The sequence below is a fragment of the Falco cherrug genome, chromosome 4, assembly GCF_023634085.1.
Source record: "Falco cherrug isolate bFalChe1 chromosome 4, bFalChe1.pri, whole genome shotgun sequence".
NCBI classification, from domain to species: Eukaryota; Metazoa; Chordata; class Aves; order Falconiformes; family Falconidae; genus Falco; species Falco cherrug.
The window spans coordinates 30,256,954-30,280,007 of NC_073700.1; the positions used below are offsets into that span (position 1 = coordinate 30,256,954).

Consider the following 23,054-nt stretch of genomic DNA (forward strand, 5'->3'; position numbering starts at 1 on the left):
AGCCCCTCCCCAGCTTTCCTGTGGGCCCCTTCAGGCCCTGGAAGCTGCTGTGAGGTCTCTCCGGAGCCTGCTCTTCTCCAGGCTGAACAGCCCCGACTCTGTCAGCCTGTGTCCATAGGAGAGGTGCCCCAGCCCTCTGAGCATCTCCGTGGCCTCCTCTGGGCTCACTCCAGCAGGTCCGTGTCCTTCCTGTGCTGGTGGGCCCACAGCTGGATGCAGCACTGCAGGGGGGGGTCTCACCAGAGCAGAGCAGAGGGGCAGAATCATCTCCCGCGACCTGCTGGCCACGCTGCTTTTGATACAGCCCAGGATGCGGATGGCTTGCTGGGATGCAAGCGCACATTGCCAGGTCATGTTGAGCTTCTCATCAACCAACACCCCCAAGTCCTTCTCCTCAGGGCTGCTCTCCATCCATTCCCTGCCCAGCCTGTACTGATGTTGGGGGTTGCCCTGACCCAGGTGCAGGACCTTGCACTTGTTGAACTTCATGAGGTTCACATGGGCCCACCTCCCAAGCCAGTCAGGGTCCCTCTGGATTCCCTCGCTTCCGTCCAGCGTACTGACCACACCGCACAGCTTGGACTGGTGTCTTCGTAGCTGAGAACTAGTTAACTCTGGTTAAGTCCAGCTGTGCCTTGTACATGCTTAACTAGGTAGTACTTAATCCCAGAGGGCTGTTTGTACTGTGGATCACTGCTTCCTAATGACTTGATGTTTCCTGCTGGCTCAGCAGGAAGACAAAACTGGTTATCAGGAGCTCTCCAACAAAATATTTCTCCAATGGGTCTTCCCAGTTTCTCTAGCCACAAAGCTTCAGGAATTACTTGCCCAGATTATTCCTTCAATACTTAGTTCATTTAATTTCTAGTCCAATTTTGATAGGTTTCTGTGTGGGGGCTTGTCTTATAAATCATCTTATCCAGCAACTAGATGTCCCTAACTCTCTCAGGATGGAGCTCAGCTCTGGAGGTGGGTAGGAAGCTTTGTGGTAGAGGATAGCTAAAAGAAATGGGTACAAATAGATGGTGAGAACTTGCTTTCTCAAGTGCCAGTAATAGCGCTTTCCCTCGTGCGAAAGTGCAAGGTAGTAATTAGTCAGACAAATTAACATTCCTCCGGAGAGCATGAAGTCTAAAAAGGGCTCTCCTTATGAAGTTCCTGTAATTAAAGATGACTTGGTGTAGTTAGATTACTCATTTCTAAGGATGTGATGTGAATGGCTAGTGTTCACCATTTCAGACTGGTGACTGGGTACCCAGAGGGGTTTTTACTGTGTGCATGTGTATTACAATGGGAGCATCTTGCCACCAGAAGGGATGTATATGCTCTCTGTATCAGATGAATGCTCTGCTGTTCATGTATACCTTGTCACCCAGAAAACTTTTTTTTGTAGGTCATGTTGCAAGCTAATTTGGAATTACACTTTTTTTTTTTTTTTCTGGTTCCTTATCAAGGGACGTCTTAAGCCCATGTGACTCTTGCATGCAAACAGCAGGGAAGCTGTTCTCCAGACTTGAATTCCTGGAGCCTGCAGTACTTTAAATCCTACTGTTGTACCTGTAGGAGTACACAGAAATCATAGCATGCTGCTCCTCCGTCTTGCATCATGCAACTTTTTGAAGAGCTGGTATAGCACACTGTCTCTTTCTAGGGTGTTTCTGTGGGTGTACACTGGTGGTGATAGTGTTAAGTTCAGGTGTGCAGTGTTTTCTTGACTTAACAGAAGTGGGTTTTCTAAAACTTATCAAAATGACTGGGTAGCCAAGTGACTTTTGAAATGCAGTGTTGAACAGCAGGGGCAACTTTTTAAATTACCTTGATGGATGATTTAAATTTTTTTTAAAATATTCTTATTCAAAAACATGAGTGAGAAGGAAGACAGGGGAGAGGCGGGGGTAGTGGAAGCAACAGGAGGCTGACAAAGGTCGATTTTGGAGGAGTAATTGAGGATGGGATGCTGTGGATTCAGGAGAGGCGTGTGTGAGTGCTAGGGAGGGGAGTGTGACAGAAGCAAGAATAGCAGAAGTGGAGATGACTTTCCTATAGAAACATTGAGAATGCATTGGAGTATCTTCCAGAGGGTGCTAGGGTGGAAAAAAAGCTGTGTCATTCAGGATTGCTGTTCTTGTATCCATGCTGCAGGACAGAAATGCAGCCTTCCCCATTGGGTGGTGATTTTGTTATCCCATACTGGGAGATGGATCTCTTGTATCTTGGGCTGCTGAACCTCCCGTGGTTTGTGCAAGAAGCCACGTGATTTGTCCTGACCTCAAGGACTTACACTGTTGGGTTAAGATGAGTTGATCTATTTTTACTTTAAAAGAACGTGCTTAAGTAGGAGGAGCCCCTCTGTTTCCCTTTAATCAAATAAAAGGTGGCTGAAAACCAGTGTAAATCCTTAAATCTGCTTTAAACAATAGCGACTTACACCGGTGTGTGTAGGCAGGGATTTGAAACAACTGTTGGTTTTAGGTGAAGCCAAATGCAAGCAGACAACTGAACAGCAACAGTTCTCTTCCCCCAGCCGCAGTTCCCCTGCTGCCTGCCCTTCAGCTCTGTCCCCCCAAGTCACACTGTGGGTCTGGGCAGCTGCCCCCAGCCTGGGCTTCAGGGATGGTTTCCTTCCCCCTCTAGTGTGATAGAAAGGGGGGGAACTGCCACACAAATGTACAGCTTGCTCCTAGGAGCAGGAATGGCTGTGCAAGTGGCCCTTGCTAGCACAGGGCAAGCAGAGCTGGCTTTTGCTGGGCAGTAATGGAATAATTAATGCTTTACGCGTAGTTTCCAGTGAATGTGTGATACCCGTGTCTAGAGGAATTTATGACTTGAATTAAATGGCTTTTATCTCAATTCCTGTTGCTCTAGTGTTTTCTTTCTGGAGTAGGGACTATGCCTGGAGGCTTAAGGGCAGTCGAAGCTGTGGTTCCTCTGGGGCTGGATAGGAAGCCTACTGGAGTAGTTCTGCCTTGAATAGGGTAACGAGTTTCAAGTCACTTTTCTGTCATTGCTACTACTTCATAAACCCTACCTTTGAGTAAACTGGCTAATTTGCCTAGCTGTGCTGCAGCTTTAAGGACAAGATGACTGCTGCTGCTTCAGAGTGCAGTTTCTGAGACTTTTCCACCAAAACAGTGCTGCTGTGCTTGGAATACTGAGAGCCGGGCAGCAGGTTTTGGGCGCTAACCAAGTCTTTGCTGAAAGAATGGGCTTCTAGTAGCTGTAACAGGCTGAATAAAAATTGCTCGCTATTCAATGTCAGGAATGTTCTGGAATTTATTTGGTGTCTATAGTAGAAACAACTGCTAGTGTTCTGTTGCTCAGGAGAGTGAAAGGGTCTCTGAATTTGTTTGCTCTAAGCCAAGGGGAGATTCAAGCCACAGGTTTGTAGTTGCCACCATGGGAGGCTGAGTTGCTTTATGCTGGGCATAGCTCTGGATCTGTAATCTCTCTAGTTTGGGGTGTGTGTGTGTATATGTATATGTGTGGCTTTTTTTTTAATCTCCTCCACCCCTGTGCATCCTAGGCATGCGTTACCAGGCTCTGGTAATAGCTGCAACCAGGGAAGAATGCAGAGGGCTTTTCTCCTTTTAATTATCAGTATCATTTGCATTAGGAAAATGTTTGAGAAATGGCGTTCATGAAGAAAGCGGCTGATTTAGTATTAACACTAAATATTAAGAGTTACATATCTGCTGCCTCTCTTCCTGTTAATGATGTAGGCTGCTTACTGTCTCTGGAAGAAACTCTTCAGCTGAAGCTTTTATGGGCCAAGCTGTCTATAATTTATGGGGATTCAGTTGTTGGAAAAATCTGACACAGATTTTCATAATGGATTCATTTCCAGTGCATGGTCTCTGCTTCTTGTATGCATGAGGAGAAAGTAGAAATGCAACCAGGTGAACTATCCTGTTGTGCTTATTCTTCCTGAAGTAGATGAGCCCAGGAAAGGGGGAAAGGACGACTGGTGTCTTCCTGCAGGAGGGAAGTGAGAGCCGAAACAGTCCTTCGGACTGCAGGTTGATATATATGCCAGGGCAAATCTGTGCAAGGGTCTGTTATCTAGACAAAGCCTGCTCTGGCCTGTCTGCTTGGGTTGATTTCCCAGCCGGGTGGTGATGGTGATGAAGAATGCCTCATGTCCTTTAGTGACCCTTCCTGTTAAACAAAGGCACTATGCTTACTTGTTCTGAAAGCTGTTTGGCTTGTTTCCTTCCTCTCTTCCTTCAAACCGACTCTGTGAGGGCAGTGCTATAACCCAAGCACGAAGTTGTTGGGAAGAAATTAAATGTTTTATCCAGAATAACTCTAGATTTACACCAAAACCACCACCACTTTCCACTACCACAAACACAACCTTGGTGTCTTGAGAATCCTCCTGGAAAAGATCCTGGGTGCTCTGAAGCTAATAAATGTGACATGAGAATAGGGAATTTGTACCTTGGTGATGTTTGTTTGCCCTGAGTTTAGTTGTGTGACCCCTTCACAAGTTCTTTCCCTTCTATTATTAGGGAAAATGGACTTGGGAAGAAGAACTGTGAGTTCTGCAGTGATGTGTTAGTAGAAGAGGTATCACTGATGTGCATGAGAACCTCCTACTTACAACTCATTTACAGGATCTTCCTCCTTTAAGTGAGGTTTAAGCTAATATGGTTTACTTCATAATTGGGGCAGGCTGATATGTGTGGACAGTTAGGGCAAATCAGCTGATAGGTGGTAATTTGCTAAGCAGCTGGAGTTGAATTGTGTCTATAAGCCTGAAATTTACTTGCTTTAAAAATAAGTAAGCTTTTTGTCCCAGTAAGTTATTAAGCCTTCTTTCTCAGTACTCTAATTGGTGTGTAGATGATGTTCATACATTTTCCATGCCGTCTCCTCTACACTGTGAAATATCTATCTAGAGGAACCACCACCGTGGGCAAGTAGTCAGTGCACTCTTTGTGTCCTGCTTTTAAAAAATGTAAGGAAACAATCTGTATTTCATGTCTGGAGAAGGCATGTGTCTCCTGACACAGCAATGAGGAGCCTCTTGCAGGAGCCACTGGAGAGTGGCTTGGCTGGCTGGATTTCTGGTACCCATGGCTAGATCTGAACTCTTAACAGTTCTCTTAACACATTTTCGTTATTGTACCATAAATGAAACATACGTATTGAGGAGGGGTGGTATTTTGCTGTTCATTTTATGGATGCTATACAGAGAATCGGTGGCTGTGTGGAGAACACGGGTGTACACTTACAGGTGAATTTTTTTAGTGGTTGCTGAGGAGCACAACTACCCCAGCTACCCTTTGGGAGGCATGTGGCTTCCCTTTCTGTGGAAAGTGCTGGTGTGACTACCAAGGGTGCTGCAGTGGTAAACCATGCATTAAATAGCTTGCCTTTTAGCTTTAACTCTACCCTTTCTTGCTTTCTTTCCCTGCAGTGCTGGAATTGCTGTTGGCTTCTATGGCAATGGAGAGACCAGTGACGGCATTCACCGGCTGACGTACTCGCTACGCCATGCGAACCGCACTGTGGCGGGTGTCCAAGACCGGGTAAGCACTAGTAGAGGCACGCTAGAAAATAGGAAGTGTGGGAATAAGCAGACTTGCTCAGCACCTTTTCTCTTGGATCTGGCTGTGCTGGTATCTCTTCCTATTTTTTGTTAGTCTCTGGGCTTAAAGATGTGCTAAAATTTCCGCTAACAGAATGGTGATTTCTTCAACTCTTCTAAAAATATTGAAGCAAACACAGCTTGTTAAATGAAGTCTTCTCTTTGCTAGGTTTAAAAACAGCTTCCGATCATCTCTTTTCCACACCCAGAAGAAGAGGCAGGCCAAAGCAGACAAATCTTAGTAAATTGTATCATTTTAGTACAATCAGTTGTTCGTGTGCTACCTCTCATTTCGTGGTATCATACTGCAACCCTGATGGCTGCAAAATGTGTACATGTGTTAAGGGCTCAGCTGAGGTGCCATCATTGGACTACTTGCAAACAATCTGTTATAGATGCTTATAAGTTGCTTTTGAAAGGTAAGTAGTCTGAGCCTCTTAAGACAGAGGACTGGTAATCTGGAAGCTGTCCATGACTCGCTAGTAAGAGTGAATCCTCTTCTACTATCTTCACTTCCTTGTCCTTCAATTATTTTTCTCTTTTTTCTTTGTTCTTTCCCATACCATAGGTACTAGATACTGCAGTGGCTCTGAACCAAACAGTGGAACCAAACTTGCTTGTCCTGGAGGAGATGTTCACGAAGCAGACAGACTACCTGCATGTTATCCAGAAACTGCAGGGTCTCTTGGATGATCTAGTCAGGCAAACAACTGAGATCCCCTTCTGGAAGAATGAAGAGCTGTCTCTGGAGGAGCTCGCAATTCAGATTGACCTCTATGACTGGTACAGGTGTGTAGCATGCTGTAGTGTAGTGGTTGTAGCATCTGTTCTTGCCTGTTTTGCAACAATTATGTGTGTGTTCTGAGTGGCTGAGCCAAAGGCTCTCTATATTACTGCAGGTGCTCTTGGCCCACCCAGCTGATTTGTTTGTTACAACAAAACTGCATTTGGTTTAAATCCAATTGCATAACAACTATTTTCTTAACTGTGTTTATTACCGGCTGAAGGGAAACTTATTCTTAATGTACAAAATCTGTGGCTTGTGTTCTAACACTAAGGGGGGAAAAACTAGCCACAAAGATAGGTACTGTTGGGTCCTAGTAAGTGTGTTGTAGTTGCATGACACATTATTTTTGTTAAACATATATAATAAAAGTTTGCATCAGCTGTACTCCACAAAAGAAAACGTTTATTCATACATGTGGAATAAATAACTGAAGCATTTTCTAATAAATGTCTAGGAAGTTCAAGAAGCTGCAATGCCTCTTCTCCACCTGATGGTGTCCAGTTGCATGTAACTTTACACTAGAACAATACTAGTAGTCTCATTTCTCAACAACTGTGTATGCTGGGTGCACTGTGTAAATGATTTTACCTGCCTTGACTCTAGAGCCAGCAAATATCCAGGGTTCTCTGAAGATGAGTTGCTACTGGTGCCTTTTACTTGGAGAATATGGCTATATTTTTCCCATGAGTCCCACTAGCTTCTTGACCTGCACCATTTATACACCAGTTTTCCTTTGCAGACTATGTTTTTGTTTGCTGCAGGTGGCTGGGGTACTTGGGCCTGCTCCTGTTCCATGTCCTGATATGTTTGCTGGTGCTCTTTGGGCTCATTAGAAACTCCAGGGCCATTCTTATGGGGTAAGTCCTGACCCAGGCACAGTGCCTAAAGGCGGCCAACTGAATGCAGGTCCCTGCTAGTTTAAACCTCTGGACTGTTGTCAGTTGATATCAAGGACTTACAGAACTGAACATATTAAATTTGCCTCTCCACGTAGAAAGACTTTGTAGAGTGTAGCTCTGTGGGTAGGATTAGGGCTATGTATGAGAGATGTTCACAGGAAGGTTCTTGGGCTATAAAATGCAATGGTACTGGTGTCCATTGCTTTCTCTCCAAAGGTGAAGAACTCATGTCGGTAGTTTGCTTTCCACTAGGTTAGCGTCGGTAGCCTCCAAATGTGAACATCCACCCTTAAATTTACAGGGTTTAAAAATCTTGCTTTAGTTCTCTACAGCTGTGAAGGCATTTGTTGGTTGACGATAAGCGTTGCATGTGTCTGCACAACCTGGTAGCATGCCTTTTTGCCTTTTGTGTCACGATCTGCTCTTGTTTACCTTTGGCTGTCACACCTGAAGAAATGTTAAACAGAACAGGCAATAATTTGTACAGTTATGAGGAGGATTCTCGTTGCCATGGTACTGCAATACTAACACATGTCTATTTTGAAAAAGCACTACAGATGCTACCATGCTTGGGCCTCATTACAAGAAAAAAAATACTGCTCTCCCTGTCCTGTAGTTTGGTGTAGCTTGGCATATTTGGCAAAGATACTGGTATCATAAACATAGTGACAGTTTGACAACTGACATGGCCAAGAGTTTATCCTGGTACATGGTGATGCCATTAATAATTGGAATGCATATTCAGATTTATTATTTGCCAGATGACTTCATACCTGGCAGGTTATAGAGACAAAAGTCCAAGTGTGTGCACAGATGGTAAACCCAGGGTTTAAATTAGAATTTCATTCCCTGTTAGCCAGAAGTTCATATTAAGGCATTCCCCAAAGGGAGCACGTGGCATAAAGAAGCAAGTGTATCACAGCCAAGCAAGATGGTGAAATGCCAATTTTAGATCTTCTAGCCAAACAGTCAGTTACTGACCCAGTCATCTCTATTTAAAGTAGAACAGCAAATGTGTCTTATTGATTACCGTGCTCAGCTGGAGGCACCAAGCCATGTTATCCTTATGTCACAACCACAGAACCTTGCTGATCTATGGCTGATAATTTTTATGTCCATTTGGAAAAAGCATAGTGAAGTCTTTAGTGTCTTACTCAAGTGTTGCACAGAGGTCAGTCTTGTGAAGCTCCATTACTTCTGCAAGGTGAGCCATAGATCCTTTCATAGAATAGGGATTACTCAGAATTAAAGTTGGTAAACCGAGGGATAGATACTTTTTTTTTAAATGGAGACGCATAGATTCAATTTCTTTAAAGCTCTAGTCCTCAATGAGACAAATGTGGCAGAAGAGGTATGTCCCTTTCTTACAGAGATGCTTGCACTATGTTTGAATAAAGAATATCTTTGTTATAAGCAGGTGGTTTTTTTGTTCAGGGTGTGGGTGGGAGGGAACCTACTTGTGTTTCAAAGCCTGAAGGAAAAAGCATCCCTGAGAGAGCAAGCCCAGCTTCCTTTACTTTGAAGATAAGGATACATAAAACGAAAATGCCTATTAGTCTGCATCCCCGTACCTGAGGGAGTTGGGGAGCACTTTTGCCTAAATATCTCTAGCATTTATACTGACAGCAGAGGTGAATAGCTAATGTGCTGGTTGGAGAACTGCAGAAGCCTTTCCCACTCGTGTGTGCTAGCTGAACGTCACTGAGACCACTGTTCTGTCATCCATCTGCCTTGTAGCTGCTTGATAGCAGACACTTCCCCCTATTTCTACTGGTAATGAGGTCCAGTTGTCAGAACAAAACGTTAAAATCTGTGCAGAGATGGACTTGCGTGGTAGTGGTGGGCACCTAAAGTGTTGCTCTGAACTGTTTGCCTGCAGGTGACTGTCTCTCTCCTGGGCTGTGTGGGATGCTTAGATGCTGTTCAGATAGATGCACACAGCTTGGAACCAGTCAGGTGTCCTGACAGGGGCTGAGTGTTCCCTCCCACTGTCTGTAGCTGTGCAGTGCTTACACCTGACGCCCTCACTTAAGCTAGGAACAGGAGGGATTTGTCCAATTTTGGATCAGTATGTTTTTGTAGGCGTTTTTGATACGGCATGTTTTTCTTGGGTATCTTTGGACACAGAAAGTGAAGTTCAGAATGGGAATAGGGAAAGCGAGGGGACTGTAGTCATCCATCTGCCTTCCCTATCGCCCCCCTGTGTCTTTGTGCCTTTGGATCTCCTGCTAGAATCAGGGTAAGACTTTGCTTCAACTTTTTCCTTCCCCTGCAACCCCACGCCAGGTACTGTGGAAACTAACAGCTGGACATAAACTTCTGTTGCTGCAGTCCAGGACACATAAAATGAGATGGTTTATCTGAAGAAACAGTGGTTGATAATTTCTTGAGATTGGTAATTGCTTTGGACTCCAAATAATACAACATGTGAAAGGATCTGCTTGAAATCAGAGCTTTTACGTCTGCCATCTGTCTGTCTCCCACAGGGTGTGCTTACTTGGGGTGTTTGCCCTCATTGTCAGCTGGGGATCCCTGGGTCTGGAGTTGGCTGTTGCTGTGGTAAGTGGCTCTAATCCAAGTCCCAGTGCCCCTTGCTGCAGGTTTGTCAGACATGAAATTAGTGTTACACTGTGCCTGTTTTGATAGCACATCTTGTTCTAAGTAGCTGTCCCAGCAATTTCCGTCTATGAAAAGTACAGAGCTCCTCCTTCCTCTGTGGTGTGTTAGCTGGCACTCCAGCACTGCTGCGGTTGTGTAAAGCAGTGCTAGTGGGGGTGACAATGAGACACTTCAGCATCTGAAACGCCCCTACAGTAAAGGGTTCCCTGATGTTAGCCTGGCTCAACTGCTCTTTAATACCGGTGTTCTTTGATACTCCTTTTCTTTTTTGTCTTGCATCTGTCTAGGGCTCCAGTGACTTCTGTATTAACCCAGATGCTTATGTCTCCAAAGTGGTAGAAGAGAATGCAGTGCTTGGTGCTGGTAAGTGCCGGGACTGGCTTTGGCATGCGGTACTGTGGCTCCAGCTGTCATACAGGAGCATGGCAGTGGCTGAGAATTTAAGGCTGCGTTTGAAACAGATGAGCTTGCATACAGTGGGAAAAGCATATGTGTGTGGAGCTCTGGAAACCCGATGTTTTTCCCTAAGCAGTATTTATACCTTGGTCAGAAGTGTACATGTACACTTGTTTGGTTTTTTTGTCAGAAGAACCTTTAGAACCTTTCTTCTCTCTTGGTCCTTAGGTGGAAATAACTGATAAGATGGAACAACAGAAGTTCCTGGATTATTTTGCTTTAAATGATGCACTCTTGAATCTTGTTGTCCTCTCTAAGCAACAGAAATGTGGCAACAGCAGCGTGTAGTTGGTTGTCACTTTTAAAACTCGCTCTTGAGTCTGTATTCCTGAATCTGGAATACTTATTTGTATATCTGTTAACAACAAATATATTTAACTTTTTCTCTTAATGGTGGCTATAAGTAGTAGTCTCTTTAAAGCTCATTTAGAGGCTAAATACATGGAAGCTGCCGAAAAGAAGTATGAATTTCCCTTTCCATCATAAATGCAGGATTTTGACTGCTTTGTTTATCCTGTTCCATTTAAAGCAATATGCTTGCATCACAGTGGCATCCAGCTGAAGCACTGATGGATTTTTGGGTTTGTTGCTCCTAATTTAGACTGAAGTGGTTAGTGAGATGAGGGGAGCCTCCGATTTGGACCTCAGGGGGGCAAAAGTGGCATTCAGAACTGTGGGTTAACAAAGTGGTTGGGTGCCTGCCAGCAGAGGTAACACAAGTGCTAAAAAGGAAAAGGATTTTTCAGGACTGAGTTGGCTGCTTAGATAACAAAATTAACTTTTCTTTTCTCCTACCTCCCCTCCTGCTGGTACTTCCTCTCTATATTTCTGTGTGTGATAAAATGCAAATAAGCAATTACACTGATTTGCAAAAGGAGCCACTTGTGTTTTTCCTGGTTCTTACTTAGTGGAATCAGAGAATCTTTGCGTTGTGTACAGGTCTAGTGTATGGCTGTGTGCTTAGCCAAATGCTGCCTCTTACTGTGCAACTGATAGGAAGTCGGGTGTGTAACTATGGCTGAGGATGCAAGGTTTGGAAGCAATGAGAATTGTTTATGTCTGGAGGCAGCATGTAGTATAAAAGAGTATGTACAGGTTGATATTACCACTCTACAGCTTATTTTTGGAATGCCTTATTTATTGATTTCCTAGGAAGGAGAGGGTAGAGCCAGGCAGCTATCTTTGTAACAAAGAAATGCAATAAGGGAAGAGAATGAGTGCTTAGTGTCTCACGAGATAAATCCTCGCTTGGCTGTGAAAGTGACAAAGATGTAGCTTCAAGTACCAAGCTAGCCTCCTAGTTGTTCAAGGCAGCAAATGGGTCAGTGAGGCCAAGGGGAAATATCTGATGCTAATGCCAGCTGCGTGCTGTAATAATTTGGTAACCCAAATCAGCTCTGGAGCATGCTTGGTAACAATTAGATTGACCCTGGGAAACTGAAGGAAGGCCCCTTTGTGCTGCTTTTCCGTTCCAGTTGTCCTTGTCTGCTTGGCTCCTGCAGTTCTTCGTTAATCAGTATCGTTCGTTTAGAGGCTAACAGGGAGTGTGGGACTGACATTCTGTCCCTCCTCCTGCTTCCCCCAGCAGGGACAGTCAGCTCCCCCAAGTGAAATCGGGCTCTGTTCTGGCAGCACCGCCAGCTATAACAGTTGTTACGGCTCCATAAATAACAGTGAATGGGTCTAAGCGAAATGCTGAAGAGGAGGAAGAGCAGGTGTTGTCACAGGCTCGAGTTGGAAGGGTGGCCCCTTCCGTGGGTTGCTGGTGTGTCAGCTCCCAGCCGTTGAGTGTTCCTGAGCATCTTTTCTTGTTTTTCGGAAGGAAATCAGTCTTCACTTCTGAGTCTGCCATAGTACTAGGCAGCTGGTTGGGAGATGATGGAATGTTCTGCCTTCCCATGTGGATTTTCACTGCTGTGTCATAGTTTATGATCAGGAAACTACAGAAATAGCTCTTGGTCCCTGATGTTGGGACCCTTCTGTGCACCTGAGCAGGGAGGAAAATTATAAAATGAGGATTGCTCAATGACTCTTTAATCCCAATAATGGCTCCTCGGCAACATCTTTAAAAGTCTGAAATAAGTGTTGGTATCCCTTAATATGCTTGGCTGTAAATTGTAGCAGCTGCTTTGTGATCCATTGAGCCATATATACAACAAGAGTAATGAGCTCACGGAGACAAGGCAGGCAGCTGGGAGCCAACATTGATGCAGTCGTCTTGGAGGAAGATGCCCTGTTTGGAGGCTTCTGGTTCTGGTGCATAGACTCTTCATGTTCTCTGATTTGCTACTTTAAGATTGCTCCAGCTGGTTTCACCACAGTGTACCCAACTATGCATTTTTTCGGCTCAGAAAAGAGGTAACTAAGAGCAAGTGTCAGTGGATGGAGGGGCTCAGCTAGTCCATGGAAGAAGAATCCATTGGGAGTTACCCTATATGTAGGAATCTCACTTCTTTGGGAAATCAGCTGAAGTTGAGCTGAGAGGGCACTCGTGGTTTCAGTCTTGCTTAGGTATCTGCTTTTGGCCAGTGCTGGGGTATGGCATACTGGGCTGGGTGCTGCCATCTTTTTTTTAAGGAAATAAGAGCCAATGAGTAATCTCAAGAAGCTTTGTAGTGCTGGGTCAATTTTCCGCTTTAATCACTATTTTTAGTTGTTGTTTTTAAATGCAATGTGATGTAGTATTCCCAGCCCTGTGCTCTGGCATTCAAACTAGGACTGAGTCATCTGGATTTGCATATTTGCAATGCTTTTTTGTTCTTGGTGGTTATAGTAGTTTTCGCAGAAAAATAGCTGTGTTGGATACTGGGCAACTAGTATGTTAATATTCCTGTTTGTGTATTAATTTGTTTGCAAATTTAAATAGAATTAATGGAGCTGAGAATAATCTGATTAAGTGCATTATTGTTGTCAGGTTTTTAGCTGGAGAGATGTCCTTGTTTTGTAGATATTGTGCTGCATTATAAAAAGGGCAGGGGGGAGAAGGCAGGGCAAAGAGCCTTAATGCAGGTTTCATGGAGGAAGAGAGACTTAAATCATTTTGTAGAAGAGGCTGATGCATGTGCCTAACTCACCCGGTATTCATTAATTGAGATAAAGCCAACGGAGTTGAACAGTGGCTGTATAATCGTCTCCTGCTGCTAGTAAAAAGACTTGGTGCAGCCAAGATGTTTATTTTCCAAGCAGGAGGCTGTCTTCTAGTCTCATTCATTTTCATTGATATTATGTTATTATCAGATGACTTACTGCATAAAATTAAATAAAAAGGCACAATCTGTCTAAACAACAGGAAGAGCTCTCTCCAGATTCTCTTACTAGAAATCTGCGTGGTGACCAGCTACTCACTTCATCTGAAGGAACTGCAAACCTCAGGGGATGGATAATGGAGCCTTTTACTTTGGGTCCAGCCAGGGTGATCAGGTTGGGTGCTGAGACTTAACTCAGATACAGGCAGCAAGTGTTCTTGTCGCCCCCAGCCTCCTAATTGGCCTCTCGCTGATTCCTTCTCATCTCGGAAGCCCAGAGCTGAATGAACTGGAGAACTGACACTGCCACCACCTCCCTTTCCTTTCTAGAAGTAAGGTCAGGACAAAACCACATGTGGTGGTTGCACAGTTATTACTTGAGCTTATCAGGTGCTGCAGAAGAGTTTGCTCAGAGAAGCACGCTCGAGAATCCTGCTGAGGTTGGTGTTGAGAAGCTGTGTTTTCCTGTGTGGTTTTGTTGGGCTCCTGATTACCCGAAAGCTTTGAATGAAGGGCATGTGGGATGGCTACAAGCTCTTTGCTGAACGCTCACAATGACCGATTTCACCAGTACAAGAGCAGCATATATGAGAAATACAGATGTTATTGCAGGTACCTCACTTTGCTGTCAGACTGTTGCCTTAGGGAAACAAAGCTCCTGGTGGGAGGACATCTTACCTGGGCAAGAAAAGCCAGCCAAAAGATTCATTTTCCTTTGACACCACAGGTGATACACTTCAACTTTCTGTGATGATTGGACCCACAGAGACAGTCTCATCTGGCTGTATATGTAAAATCCATGCTGCTTAGAGAATGCTCAAATAGAGATGAAGAAGGGCTGGGAAAAGCTGTTCTAGGTATGAGGAATTTTTTTTTAAAAGTAGGATCTTTTTTCTGATGGCGCTTTACAGACCTTGTTCACCACCTTTTGGAGGGTGCAGAATGCCGTTTTTGCATTTCGGCTGGGCTTTGAAATGAATAGTAAGTCTCCATGGTTGCAGAAGCAGTAAGTAGTTCTAGCAGCTGAAGCTCTCTTTGGTAGTCAGTTCTACTTTCCTTTCTAGGAAAACAGATTTTGCGAAAATAGAGCATTTTGGGTAGTTCCCTTCCTTGCCTTCTGCTCCTACACTGCCTGTGTACCAAGAGAGTGGGTCAGGAGGATTGCTGCTAGCAACAGCAGGCATAGGCAGCTGCAAATGTGACCCTGCCTAACCCTTCTCCTGCAAACTAGACTGCCTAAAGGCTGGCTTCAAAAACCAGATCCAGCCTTGAGGAATTTTCCTTGAGAGGAAAAAGCATTGGTAAGATAATTATAGAAGGAAATTGCCTGGAGCTGTTAGTGGAGTGCAAATGATGGGTTTGCATAGCTATTTTTTGGAGGTTTGGTGTTGTACAGGATAGCTTCCACTAGGTTTAAAACTGCTGAAGGTGCCTCCTGCTCCTTCCTCTTTTTCCCAGCCTGGTGATAGGGAGGCAGGGGTCACGCTCCTCTTAATTTCCAGGCTTTGCAGCACAGGATCACTTTAAGGCAGCTTTGTTGCCTATTGTAGGTTTAGCTTTCAAGCACCACAGCTATTAGCACGCTGGGTTCAGTGCAGGGGAAAGCTGCTCCTGCTGGCTTTGCCATTTTGGAAAGCACTTTTTATGTACAGATTGTCATACTTGTCAGCTGCAAAGCCAGTGCTACCACAGTGAAGCCTTGTTGATCCTGCCTTCCAGGGTGAAGCAAGGGAAGCACTTATTTCGCTGTACTGCTTTTTGCTTCACTTGTAACCAGCAATCTTTATCCTGGGCTTACGAGCTGCCAACTATGATGATATTGGGAACTCTCATCTGTAATCTGCCCACCAGGGATGATCCTGAAGGCCCTCAAGAAACATTTCTAGAGCTGCGTATTAGCAGTATGTCATGCAACTTAATGCACTTATAAAGGTGATGTAAACTTGATACTGCTGTGAGAGCCTAAGAGAAACTTTAGTGGCTTGTGGGTTTAAAATAAATAGGTGACAGGATCACACAGCTCCTTTAGGTCACCCTGTGTGATGCTGTGGATTGCTGTTACTATGTTGTTCTCTCAGCGCAGGTGCGTTTTAATCCATATTTCTGTAGCCATCGAGTGTGATGTATGAGCCTGGGAGAAGCAGTTCTTTCCTTGGCTCAGTACTTGTGGATGGTCATTTGTGTGGTCTGCCCAAAGTGAGACGCACAGAGCAGCTCTTGATGCCCTCCTGTCTGCCCAGACTTTGCTAATTGCTGTTTAGAGCCTTGGCTGGGAAGATGTAAGTCATCCCGGAGAAAGAGTCAGTGGGAGAGAGATGGAGCAGCTGGCAGAAGCTGCCCCAAAGTAGGCTAATGAATTATAAATAACAGCTGTCAGGTTGCATTGCCAGTGTGCAGGAGCTGAGAGTCTGTGTTGTACCACTTGGTCTCCAGTGTGTTGGCTTGCCGAAAGGTGCGTTCAATATTTATGGGAAGCACGGCAGAGTCAGGATACAGTCAGGTCTGCTCACTTGTCGTTGTGCCTCTTACTGATTTGCAAGTTGGGACTGATTAGAATAGCTTTTGCAGCCTGGAATATGCATCACTGAAAGTCACAAAGAGAAGATCAAAAAGAATGGAGAAAAGGATGCTAGTGGGGGTGGGAAATGCAGAGTATGTGTGTTTGGGGGCTCTTGTAGTCTTTACTGAGCCAATGTCACCCTTGATTTTTCTGAGCTGGCGCGCTCCTCTTCATCTGAAGAGGAACTGTAAATGTTTGAGAAATAATCTAAAGGTGTTTGGATAATCAAGTATTTTAGAGCTCCCTCCCTCAGTAGTATTATTGAGAACGGCAGGGGAAAGCCTGGTATTTGTAATTCGTGCGTGCTGCAGTTGGTGTGGTGTTATGGAAGATGCATGAGGGCACCAGGCTGTTTTCATAAACATCTGAATGAGGAAGAATAAAACTGTTTTCGAGCTGAAAATAACTGATGATGCTAGCAGAGCAATGTCACAGACTTATCTGGAAGTTTACAAGTAAGTCTTCACTCTACCAGCTACTCAGTATTAAGACTAACTTTTGGGATGTTACCAGCAATGATCCGAGGTCCCTTGAACAGATAACGCGTCGCTCTTATCCTAATACACGGTAAGAGCTTTCTTGCCTGATCAAGTCTATGGTATTGACTCAATACCAAAAATACCTTTTTTGTGTAAGTCTAAATTTAAAGGATGCGAAACAAATAATGGCACTCTTTTAGTTAATTAAACCCTTGTCATCAAAGTTGAATAGTGTGCAAGTGACACCCATCAGAAAATAGGCTACTAGTTACTTGTTCAACCCTAATACATGTCAGAAAGACAAAAACTTGTCATCCATCCATTTCCTCACTTGTTTTCAAAGTGATACCATTTTTAGGAAATTATATTGCTGAAAGTTATGATTTTCTTGAATTAGGACTGACTTACATTCTTCTACAGAACACTGCCTAAACCCAGCCTTTCCTTGAACATGACAGAAGAATCTCCAGTTGTGAAGATGTCTTGTTTTGGTTTTTTTTCTTTTTTTCTTCCCCTTTTTATTTTCAATGTTTGAACTTGTGTATTTAGGAAGCAGTATATTCAGCATCATGCAGTAGCGCAAGGATGTGTGTATGTACCTCCTTTGGCCCAACAGCATGCTTCCACTGCTATTTTTGATAGCAGCCTGTATTTATAACACTGCTGCTAACTCTTCTGTGCTAATACTTTGTGGCTGTGTAGTGACCTAGCTGGTGAACTGAACTGGCTGGAAGTTGAGTTGTCTCTGTGCCCTAGGCAGCAGTCTGTGGTTGCTTTCAGTGACTGTAGAGTGTTATTTTGACACTTGGAAGTTGCAGAAATTAAACATCCAATTGAATTTATCCTAGACTGAGTACTTGTCTGATGTTTATACAGTGAATGGTGCTGACTTCTGAATGAAACTTTTTGGATGTTTCATCTAAGTGTTTAAGTGGATCAGCCCCATTGCCTTTTACTGTTGGGGAAAAAAAAGTTAAGATCTTTCTTTCCTCCCCAGAGGCAACTTACATCACTTTCTCTAGTGCCATCCATGCACTGTAATCCTACACAGAGAGCGGGAAGTGATTCCATTTATATTGCATTTTCATTTTGTGTACTGCTTTCAGAACTTAACGCCTCCCTTGTGGCAGTTGTAAAATACTACAAAGCTGGAACAGTGTATCTAACGTGACTTTCTTTTCTTTTGTCTTTGTAGATATTCTCCGCTATTACATTACCTGTAGTGCTGGATACCCCAACCCCTTCCAGCAGGTGAGTGTAAGCATCCTAGCTTCCTTCACCCCTTCTCAGCATCCTGCAGAGTATAGGTTAAATGCTCAATACCAGCATGCAGCAAGGTGTTAGCTTTAGGGAGCACTCCACCTGTTGGTAAAGCTTTGGTAGCTACTTTCCAGCTGTGCAAGGGGTGGCACTGTGATTTAGTAAGCAGTTTTTTCCAATTTCATCACTACCTGCATAGCTTCAGGTCCAGGGTGCCCTCTTAGAAGGGCCCACATGCAATGCGGTGAGGACCGTGGCTTTGTGGTACCTCTGTTTACATCGCACTCTTAAGAGCAGCGACATGGAGATGGAGCACCTGCAATTAATGCCGGGGTGGGAGACTGCCTACTTCCTGCTTTGAATCTCATCTTGCAGGTTCTTTTGGGTTAAGCAGTGGCAATGCTCCACTCCAGATATGCAGCCACTTCTGTGAGTGAGGGAGTGATTCTCACATATGTCTCTTAAATCCCTTGGATGTTGAAGGGTTTGTATCCTGCAGTATAAATGTGAGTCATTATTCTTTTGTGTGGGGGCTGAAGAACAGCACCTGGGCCCATCCCAAACTTTGTCCTGTGTATCAGAGGCCAGAATGAGCCCACACCACCCACCATTTGGCAGACACCAGCTGCTTCACTATTTATATTTAGGATTTTTTAAGTCTTGTCTTCCTCTGTTTTAAAGGGTGGGTAAGAACACTTCAAACTGTGGTATGATGCACCGTTGCCATCTGTTGCATTTCTGGTTGCTCAGTATACTCTGACATGCTATTGCATGTGAAATTCCCATGGATACTTTAGTGGGATGTGAAGGCTGCACCCAAATACAAAGAACTTCTAGTGTTAACATTAAGTCTTTCTCAGCCATCTGATTTAGTAGGAAAATCCAGCTGTGCTCTGTGGTGAGAACATGAGTGCTTTGTGTCTTTTCTTTCTCATTCCCCTCTGTCCTGGAGCCAGCCCCAGCTGTGTGTATGGTTTTTGTCTATGTGTATGCATTTTGTTGATTTGGTTTTTTCTTCTGGTTCCTCCTTTCCCCTTTTCATTCTGTCTGTACTTCTTCCAGGTTGGTAAAAGTAAAAACTTCACCCTATTGCAGCTGTACCCATGGCAGTTGAGACATTAACTTGTGCATTCGTACAGATGATGCTTCAGTATTTGGGGAATTAGGATTGAAGTCTTTTTCCCAGGAGTTCTGCTGGTGCATGTAGCCTGAATTGCTAAAACATTGCATGTTTTGTGTTGAGCAGAAGCTGTCGGGAAGTCACAAGGCTCTGGTAGAAATGCAGGATGATGTTATGGAACTCATGAGGTCAGCAAGCAGAGAGCATCCCACCTCCAAGGTAACTCTACTGAAGTTTGATCTCCCTGTGCTTTCAGGTTTACCTTTGTACAGAACCTAAGATCAGCTTCTGCTAAGCTATTTCCTTGCAGTAATCACTAGTTTGTTTCTTACAGGAGTATCTTACTCGGATCCAGGAGGTTTTAAATTCAACAGAGATCAACTTGCAGCAACTGACAGCTTTAGTAGACTGTCGGAGTCTGCATTTGGTGAGTACTCCGTAACTGGGCTTCAGCTGAGAACAGAGCGAGTGTAGAGCCTGTAGTATACTGATTATTTTGGAGTTTCAAATCTCTAGTGTGCCAGAACAGTTTACAACAGGTTTTGCTGATTGATTCCAGCAGAAAGGAAAATGGGAATTTGGATCAAGTTAGCTTTCTGTTTAAAGATCAATATAAGAAATGATAACACGCCTTTATACGTTACAAGCTGCAGCCCTAAGGTTTCAGGGGCCTTCAGATTTTGATTTTTTTCTATAGCACATAGCTTGTTGCCTTTCCCATGGGGTGGAATGCCTTATAGCTGTGGTATAGCATGGCCTATGAGGGCCATGTTGCCCTAGCTGTATCTCTGAAGGCAGAGAAACGGATAGTCCATGCTTGTGTTCTTGGGCAGTGGGACATAGGGAGGGAGCTGAGAGGCTTAATGAAGTAAGGTGGTTTTTTTTCATTTTTTCTTTTCTCTCGGGTCTTACTGTATGGGGTTGAAACTACTACCATGTTTAAGTCCGAGCTGGGCTTTGTGAGGGGAAATAAGGGTTAGACCAGTTATGAAAAACGCTTGAGGTCCCTGAAATTAAAAGGGAATTATGCTCTGGAAAAGAGACTACTATCTTAAGTTGTTTCAGAGAATGTAGTCTAGGGGAAGGGCTTTTGAATTAGAGCTCAATGTTAACTCTATGGTGATCAGGAAATTTTGCTCATTTCTCTCTCCAGGATTATGTCCAGGCTTTGACGGGCTTTTGCTATGATGGAGTGGAAGGCCTCATCTACCTGGTTCTCTTCTCCTTTGTCACAGCCCTCATGTTCAGTTCCATTGTGTGCAGCGTCCCACACACTTGGCAGCAGAAGAGGTATAGAGAGGGTTTAGATCCTGTAGCGCTATAGAGCTCTTTCCTAATGAAGACTGGCTATTGGATTTGTGCCTGCGAGCATATGCAGCTCTTTCCCATATGATCCCAGGAGTGTGAGGGATGAGGCTTTATAAGCACAGGTCCAACAGAAAAAAAACTGTTGGCTTTTGCTTTGGCTGTAGTTAATACTTACATCTGAAACTTATTGCAGTGGAGTATTATTGCAGTGGAACATTATGTGTGCAAAGTATTCAGTACACTGTAGGACTACAAGTCAAGTCAGAGTTGGACGATTACAGCTGTAGAGAGGGGTAATGCTTGAATTATGTGCCATCTCTGCAAAATACCTATTCTTTTGCATTGCTTTGAGGCATTTGTTGTAGTACGGAGAAGAGAACTGGAACGAGAAGCAGTTCACACTTGCCTTTTTGGCTTTGTTTGCACTGGGGTGACCGACTTGCATAGCTAATAGAAACCAGGAACTATCTTGTTGGCAATAGCACGGGCAGATGAGATACTTGCAAATTGGTGGCAGTCACCTAACAGCAGAGTACTTTGGAACTAGCATTAATGATGGTAACCAGGCTGATCAATAAGTCTTGAGCAAACCTTCGCTTCACTGACTGTCTGCTACACCACATGCAGCTATTAAAATAGTTTTGAGTTTTCTGTTTTTGCAGAAGAGCAGTAGACTGTGCAGCAAATCCTCTTCTGTGCTCCTGAAACATGACTTTCGTGGCCTAAGCCCATGCTAAAGGTTCGGAGTAAGATGGAATGTCCTGAACAATAGCAGGAAGCCAGAGCCTGCCAGGCCTGCGTTGCCAGCAGATGCGTCAGAATAGCACTTAAGAAAACGGCTGGCTGCCTTACCTCTTCCTCATGCAGCTGCAGAGACCTTACCGAGGGTGGTGGTCTGCCTGTATGAAGGAAAGTTTTACACGGTGGTGTGTCTTGTGCTGCCATCCACGGTGGGCTGCTGCCTGCCCTGCCAGCACCAGCAGGCTGGGGCTGCTGCTGTCAGCTGAAGGATTCCCTCTCCATTCCCTGGAGCACCATTTCGTCCCGTGCCTCCCGCCGGGAGGTGGAGGCTGTCACACTGTCCTGCCCGCAGGAGACACTGCAGGCTGCAATTCACTGAATAATTCTTCAGTGCCACCTTGTGGTACCGGAGCTGCAGGTGACGTTTGGGATGTTCCAGCCATGGCCATGCTGTCTCCCCCAGCAGCAAAGTGCTTCCCGTAGAGCCTTTTACTAGAGAGAATAGAAAAAAAAAAAAAAAATTTACTAGAGAGAATAGTCGAGGGGAGAGAGAATAGCAGTGTATGTTATACAGGAGGGACAAGAGAGTACTATGGGAAGGGGGGAAGGAACCAGCTGGCAAAGAGCTCTGCTCTGCATTAAAATTGACTTAAAATCCTGGCATGTTTGAGAGAATAAAGCCTTTAGACACAAATATTGCAACTTAGTCTCTGTAAAGACTTTGGAGATTTTGCTAGAAGCTGAAGCAGACCCTCTGTAACCAGAATAGGAGTTCAGAGGAGTCTACAGAGACTTATCCTTAAAAGCTGTTTGGACACGGCCACAAGAAGTGGAAGGACACAGACTGCAGTTTTGAAGGATGCTTTTTGTAGAGTGCGTGGCACTATATTCCTGCTGCCTTTTTTGTTGTTGTTGTTTGTGCTGTGTATTTCAGGATGTGTCCATCCTTTGGTTGTGTGACTGGGCAGTTGCAGAACTGCGCTGTCTGCCAAGCCCTGAGAGAAGACTGTAGGGGATCACGCAGTGTAAAAGTCCAGATGGTATCAGTGGGAGGTCTGAGTCACTGTGGTGTAGGCTGTGTTTGACACTGCCGCCCTGAGGCATCCCAAATGGGTATAAATGTGGAGGTGTGGAAGATGGTTGGGAGGTTCCTAGGATTACCATGGTTTCCTGCAAACCCCACATGTGGGGTGATTGTAGGGTTCTAGGAGGAACTTTTTCTCCTTCTTGCAGAAGCTCAGATGATGATGGGGAAGAAGAATCAGCTGCTCAAGGGAGTAGACAAACACACGATAATCTTTACAGAGTGCACATGCCCAGCCTCTATAGCTGTGGGAGTAGTTATGGCAGTGAGACCAGCATTCCAGCAGCAGCACACACAGTCAGCAATGCTCCTGTCACAGAGTACATGTGAGTATCCCGACAAGAAGGCTGTTGTGGCTTGTCCAGGTTGCTTCACTCTCACTTCTGTTGTTGCTAAGTGCTGCGAGACTGGCACTTTCAACCAAGCAGCAGAAAGTGACAAAGGACTTTGTCCAAAGTGTCAAAAGGAGTGTCTTTGGCATGTACTGGGAGAAGGGAATAGCTTGAAAGTGCTGCAGTAGAAAGAGTTGTGTTAGAGAGCATGCTCCAAAATGTGAACAGCTTTCTCCTGCAGGATTTAGAAATCTGTCTAGGGAAAAGAAGTAGGAACGTATTGTCTGGGATCTTTATTACACAATGATTCTGATCACCAGAAGATGTAATTCCTCAGACAGAACTGTCTTGCCAGAGGATTTTAAGCTTCCTGAGAGACTGAGAGCCAAGACAAAATCTGCACGCTCTGTCCTTCCACAGTATTTGCAGTCAGCTCTGATATCTGTTGCAGTCTGGAGCTACCTAGTCCAGGTGTGATCTTCAGAGCTTTCTCTAAAAGTCCCTAAATCTGATCACACTTGGACTGCCTTCAGGACCTATCTCTTTTGGGCTGGCACATCATTTTGTTCTTCCC

General features: G+C 44.5%; 1 protein-coding gene across 3 annotated transcripts in view; it reads left to right on the top strand.

Moving 5' to 3' along the window:
* Positions 1–23,054, top strand: part of TTYH3 (tweety family member 3) — a 74,695-nt gene that overhangs the window by 42,925 nt on the left and 8,716 nt on the right. For 2 of the 3 annotated variants that reach the window (XM_055709911.1, XM_055709912.1), the window contains exons 3-12: positions 5,420–5,531; positions 6,159–6,379; positions 7,139–7,234; positions 9,763–9,835; positions 10,183–10,258; positions 17,831–17,886; positions 19,142–19,234; positions 19,350–19,442; positions 20,169–20,305; positions 22,298–22,474. In XM_055709911.1, the coding sequence (XP_055565886.1) occupies positions 5,420–5,531; positions 6,159–6,379; positions 7,139–7,234; positions 9,763–9,835; positions 10,183–10,258; positions 17,831–17,886; positions 19,142–19,234; positions 19,350–19,442; positions 20,169–20,305; positions 22,298–22,474 (1,134 nt within the window). The remainder of the gene's footprint in view (positions 1–5,419; positions 5,532–6,158; positions 6,380–7,138; positions 7,235–9,762; positions 9,836–10,182; positions 10,259–17,830; positions 17,887–19,141; positions 19,235–19,349; positions 19,443–20,168; positions 20,306–22,297; positions 22,475–23,054) is intronic. The other variant, XM_055709913.1, reaches the window with a different exon arrangement.